The sequence below is a fragment of the Platichthys flesus genome, chromosome 7 (assembly GCF_949316205.1).
Source record: "Platichthys flesus chromosome 7, fPlaFle2.1, whole genome shotgun sequence".
Classification (NCBI taxonomy): domain Eukaryota; kingdom Metazoa; phylum Chordata; class Actinopteri; order Pleuronectiformes; family Pleuronectidae; genus Platichthys; species Platichthys flesus.
Window position 1 is genome coordinate 23952756 of NC_084951.1, and position 5921 is coordinate 23958676.

The following is a 5921-nucleotide window of genomic DNA, read 5'->3' on the forward strand; positions in this document are numbered from 1 at the left end:
ATCAAACTTTCTCCCCGGTGAGTGATACTGATTTCTCAAGTTTTTTCTATGAATACCATATTGTCGTATTGTGTTGATGGATTTAGGTCGGAGCTCTTATCTTCATTACATTAATCATAAGTTTAAAATCATCTCAAACTCAGAATTGTCGTATCTCTGTAGCATTAAAGTAAAGCCTTCATGTCTACCCTCGGGAGCGGGTCGTCCTCCACGCCGCACAGTTAACCCACCAGAGATGTAGACCACACAAAGTGCATAGAACCTGAGGTTGAGATCCCCTGACCTCAGTTTGTCATATGGGTCACAGCCCCAGATGATAAACCACTGTCCTCACAGGCTGAGCAACCTCCTGACGAGTGACCTGAACTTCATGTTTGAAGTTTCTCGACTGAATTCACTCTTCCAGCTGCCCAACTTTTAAAAGACAACACGAAATCTATCTAAATAGAAAGACAGTTCAGAGCTGAAGCGTGGGCCTAGGGGAAGTGACCCGAACCCAAAACCTCCTGCGGTCATAAGAAGGTAATGATGCACTGTTTTCAGCGAACACCTTTTTTTTTTCTCACTTCCTTCTACAGGAAAACAGACAAACTGAAACTGAGAACTCCATTCGCTGCAGAAGAAGAAACGTGAAAGATGCCCATGCTGGCTTTCTTCATTAAGGTGAGTTAAACATAACACATTTAAATTCATTTTTATATATCACATAAAGTTTATATTTATTTTTAGTATATCACATTCTATTTTATTTATTTCTAATTAATTACTACTTATATTTAATTATTCTTTTATTGTTATTATTCACTTCTTTAGTTGACTTGCTCATCTTATGTTTAATCTACTTACTCCTTGCGTTTATTATTTAATCTTCATTTTGTGTTTCAAGTTATCACATCTACTTAAACATGTCATAATTTAACCTTTGTCATTTTCTCATCTCTTTTGCATTTTATTATTTAATCGATATGTTTTTCTCTATTATTTTATCATTTTTATCCTTCTCAAATCGCTATTCGCATTTCATTATTTAATCTGTATCGTTTAATCTTCCCCTGTTTACTTCCGTTTGGCGTTTTTCCTCATTTCAAATCTGTGAGATTTACGGCAGTGCTGCTTCGCCTCCTGTTTATGTTGTTGTGTGGTTGAAGGCGGGTGGAGAGGATGTTGCTTTTATTGCTTTTATTCCGTAAAGCACTTTGTGTTACGTTGTTTGTGTGGAACATTCAATACAAATAAAGTCTGATTAATTGGCTGTTTATGGTTTTTGTGGTGCTGTACAAAGAGGAGGGGAGGTTAGAACAAATAATATAAACACCTTCAGAACAGGTGAATCAACTCCCCTCTAAAAACTCTAAAAAACAAACAAGCCCCCTGAAGACAGAACATGTTGCAGCTCTGTTGTCTTAGAGGTAATTTGCATGTATCTAGATCTGTGTTAACATTGAATCTGAGTGTATTTGTGCTCTGTGAACACTGTGCTGTGACTCTCTCAGCTGCTGCTGGTGCATTACACAACCCAGAGTACGGCAGGAATTCAAGCCGTCTGCGGTGGAGACGTTTCCCTCCCGTGTCTCTATGAAGACATTGAAAGCATGGACTTCATCTCTTTGGCATGGTACAAGGTCAGTCGCCCATTGCAGGTGATTATGCTGAGTGTAATCACCAATCAAGTCAATAAATAAACACTTTTTTTTCTGCTCTTCTTTTGATTTGACTTCTGAAATTTGCTTTTATCTTATTTTAACTTTAACAGCTCAACAACCAGAGCAGAAATGGCATCATCAGGTGGAAAACGAGGGGAAATGTAACATCGGCCTACAGCTTGGCCCGTGCGGCAGACTTCGGGGACAAATACAGTTTGATGCTTCGCAACGTGACGCCCGAAGACTCAGGCAACTACGACTGTTACATCAGTGCAAATATAGGGGGGACAAACCGGAATTCTTATGTCTACCTAACGGTTCAAGGTACGTCTTGAATTTTATTTTACTTCATCATAACCAACTCTCACTGACACTGTTTTATCGTCTGTTTGGATTTCAAATCTATCACATCATTTTCAGGACTTTAGGAAAGATACACCAACATTCAGAACTTGATAATCGGTTTATAGGACAGTCAACACAAAGTCATGTTTTGAATTCACCTGACAAGTGAGTCCCAAACTTGTTGCCTTTACCCTCATTTCAACAGAGGCGTCGGAGCCACATAAAAGAACAGGAAACACAAACACACAGAACATTTTCCTTTCCACTGTGACATTTATGCATTTTACATAAATCTCCACCCACTGAGCAAATTTGCACCAGCAGCGTGAGCAGAGATTTTTAAACTCTCATCTGATCAAAGAGATATAGATTGACATGTGTCTGCCATGTTGAAACATCATAAAGAGAAATAAACAAAGGTTCATGTTGTGATACACTTGAATCAGTTTGGACTGAAACATCAAATTCATGCACTGATTTCTCCAGTTTTCATCTTTTATTTTGTCCAAACCCAGATTGTGTGACTCCTACGACTTCGTCCCCTCCCCCCAATGCACAGGTAAAGGAGCTGTCGGTCCTGTGGAGCATTCTGGGATTTGTGGCAGTGGGTCTTATCAAAGTCATTTTATCCATAATCAGCATTTGGGTAAATAAACGTCATCTTATTCCTCCTTTGTTCCTGTTATGATTTCTTCAGTTATCATAGAGCTCAAATGGCAGTGTTTATCAAAAGTGTCACATGGACATTTTGATGTCCTCGGTCGGTGGTTAAACCACAGACCTGCTTCTATCTCTTCCTCTTGATTGGCCAGAAACGCTTTTGTTCCATCCAGCAACTCACAGTAAACAATGGTTTAATGGGGAAGTACAGCCACACAACACACAGACTTCTCTAGAAACATACGTAAAAAGGTACTAACCTGGAACCCTGAGGTGCACCACCAGGAACAGGTGCAGAAGAGAAAGAACGTTTGAAAGACTTTTATCGAGTGTAACAGCAGTAAATTTGAAGCTGGTGTTTTTTCTTCCATACAAAGATGTGAAGTGTGCCCTCTTGTACATGTTGTGTTCTGAAACCTGACTCTTGACATTTAAGTGTTTGAAGGCAAGACCACAATTTAATTGAAATTTAATTGACTTGAGCTGGTTTAGTTTCGTTTATGTTCAGTGTGAAACTCTGAGTAATCCTGACCTGTGTGGGAATCTGACACCTCTGACAATAAGACGCCTGTGGGAGTCTTCAAGTTTTTTTGGACAGACTGTGGCCTAACTTTCAAACTCCTGCTCTGACTGTTCAGAGCTCGTGGGTTTTTGTTTTCTCGTCTCTACAAAGTGTGGAAACAAGAAAACGTTTGTTACTTGCCAAACGAAAGGTTTCTTAATTGATCTGTTCTCTGATCCTTCAGGTGATTGGTGTCATCGCTTCAAGACAATCGAAACGAAGGTAAAGAAGCGGTTTCCTCTGATTGGACACTTCCAGAGATTGTATAAATACACCCAAAAAGTTATTTCAATTTCAATTTCAATTTAACTAAACAAATGTTGTTTTCAAACTCTAAGAAAGTACCTCAAACTGTCCCCACAGTGTCCACTCTTGAGGGAAATGTCATAGAGGTGGTTCATATCTATAAATATCTTGGTGTCTTGATTGATGATTCCCTTTCCTTCAAACCCCACATTGACAATCTTGTGAAGAAACTGAAACTTAAATTGGGCTTCTTCTTCAGGCACAAATTTTGTTTCTCTTTTGAGGTGAAAAAGCGGCTTGTCACTGCAACGTTTTTATCCAGTTTAGATTATGGAGATTTGATTTATATGAATGCATCAGCTAAATGTCTATGTAAGATTGATGCTGTTTACCATGCTTCTCTGAGGTTTATCACTAACTGTAGAGCCCTGACCCATCACTGTGAATTGTATTCTCGAGTGGGTTGGCCCTCTTTGTCCACCAGGAGGCTGGGACATTGGTGCACTTTTATTTATAAGGCCATGCTTGGGCTACTGCCATCATATATTTGTAATTTAATCACAGAGAAAAGTGTTGCTTCTTACAGTCTGCGCTCAAACAATCAGATGCTTTTGTTAGTTCCATTGGCCCGCACTGAATCAGGAAAAAGGGCATTTGTCCACTCTGCTCCCACCACATGGAACTGGCTGCAAAAAGATTTTAAATTAACCGAAATGATTTCTTTGAACGCTTTTAAATCTACGATGAGAGCATTTCAGACCACTTCTTCTACTTGTAGATGTTTTTTATGAATTTTAATTTACTTGTAATTGTTTTTATATCATTTTTAATTTCTGTTTATATGTTGTGAGTGTAAATTTGTGAGTGTACATATGTTATTTGTTGCTGCCCCTTGGCCAGGACTCCCTCGAAAAAGAGGTTTTTAATCTCAATGGGACTTTCCTGGTTAAATAAAGGTCAAATAAAAAAAAAAAAAAAAAAAAAATTGTTTATTCGCTGTATTTAATTTTTACTTGCTTCCACAAAGTGTTTTTTTCTGTTCTCGTCTTATAACAGACATGAGAGGATGTGAGAAAACCACACACAGAACATATGTAAATTGAAACTTGACTTTTTTCACTTTTTAAAATAAACTCTTTGGTTTAAATTAAAAATGTTTATTTATTAAATTGTAAGTATTCTATTGCTTATAATTGTGCCATTTATACAAGTTAAATATCAAAGGTGCCTTTTGGTTTTCACCCTCTGCCTGTTGCACTCTACTTCCTGACACCATGTGTGAAAGAGTGAAACAACACACACACACAACAATGAGCTGCCAACAACACAAAGCAGAGATTGTGTAAATACACAGACAAATCCTCAAATTAAGAAAATATAAGTATTTATTCTGTGATGTATTTTACCTGCTTCCAGAAATTTAATTTGTTTAAATTGTGACAGACATGAGAAATGAAATGTAATTGCTGAAATAAACACTCAGGTTTAAATTACAAAGCTTATAGATTAAACATAAAGTATTCTACTGCTTTTCAACGGTGCCACTGATAAATGTAAAATTATAAAGGTGCTTAGAATGGTTCCTCTTGTGGTTCTCACCCTCTGCCTGTTGCACTTTTACTTCCTGCCCGGATTGGGTCTGAAACGAAACCGTGAAACCACACACACACACACACACACACACACACACACGACAATGAGACGACCTCCATTTATCTGATGTTGTGTTGACGTTATCATATAAAGATCTCAACCATCTTTATCAGTGTCAGAATTTTATTCTCTTGATGTGGTTCCTGTGTAAGATGTAAAGATATGAAGATATGGATATCCATGCTCTCTGAAGGACTCCTGCAGCTTTTACCCAGCAGACAACTGGAGTAGAACCCACTTATTGTCCCAGTGGGGGGGGCTCGTCTACCACTGAGTTCACCTCCTGGTCTACAAAGTCAGATTAAAGCAGGAAACACGTGAATCACTGCCTCTTGTAAATATTGATCAGAGATGAGTGAGGAGTGGGGGGGCCTCACTGAGAGCAGCACAGCAGGCTCACAGTGAGGAGAATAACATGCACAGAGCACCACCTGCTGGAAACCCCCCACAACACAGTCAAAAGTCTCCGTTGACACAATGATTTTGAGCACCAAGAAATCAATCAATCACATTTTAATTGTAGGAAGACATATTTTTGTCGAGGGAATTTCACCCAGACATGTATCAATGTTGCAAGAATCCACGAATCAAACACCACACATAGACAAGTACTTGGTTTTTACTTGCAAGGGAAGTCTGCACCTATGAGTAGGTCGCAGCCCACTTCGATGGTACTTCCTGTATACAGTGTATTTATTCAAAAGCTCAGTTACAAGGTCAAGGTGGGGTTACATTTGCATACAGAAAAGAGAACTAGACAGTATCTGTTTGTGGTTTCTTGCAGGCCTGTTGTTGCCCTGTTGTTGAACTCA

General features: G+C 38.7%; 1 protein-coding gene across 6 annotated transcripts; it reads left to right on the forward strand.

The window, feature by feature from the left end:
* The first annotated feature begins 601 nt into the window (after window positions 1-601).
* LOC133957298 (uncharacterized) lies at window positions 602-5214 on the forward strand. 6 transcript variants are annotated; one of them, XM_062392805.1, is made up of 6 exons: window positions 602-663; window positions 1494-1640; window positions 1754-1967; window positions 2504-2634; window positions 3395-3500; window positions 4440-5214. In XM_062392805.1, the coding sequence occupies exons 1-5, from the start codon at window positions 637-639 to the stop codon at window positions 3434-3436; spliced, it is 561 nt and encodes a 186-aa protein (XP_062248789.1). In that variant the 5' UTR covers window positions 602-636; the 3' UTR covers window positions 3437-3500; window positions 4440-5214. The 6 variants fall into 6 exon arrangements, with proteins under 6 accessions (XP_062248789.1, XP_062248790.1, XP_062248784.1 ...); XM_062392806.1 differs by having other exon boundaries at window positions 2504-2547; XM_062392800.1 differs by having other exon boundaries at window positions 2548-2634.
* The last annotated feature ends 707 nt before the right edge of the window (window positions 5215-5921 follow it).

Excerpts from the sequence above, each read along its gene's own strand:
- LOC133957298 (XM_062392800.1), top strand. The coding sequence starts at position 637 with ATGCCCATGCTGGCTTTCTTCATTAAG. Across the intron at positions 1,968-2,547 it reads TGTCTACCTAACGGTTCAAG|GTAAAGGAGCTGTCGGTCCT; the intron begins GTACGTCTTGAA and ends CCCAATGCACAG. Across the intron at positions 3,501-4,439 it reads TACACCCAAAAAGTTATTTC|AATTGTTTATTCGCTGTATT; the intron begins AATTTCAATTTC and ends AAAAAAAAAAAA.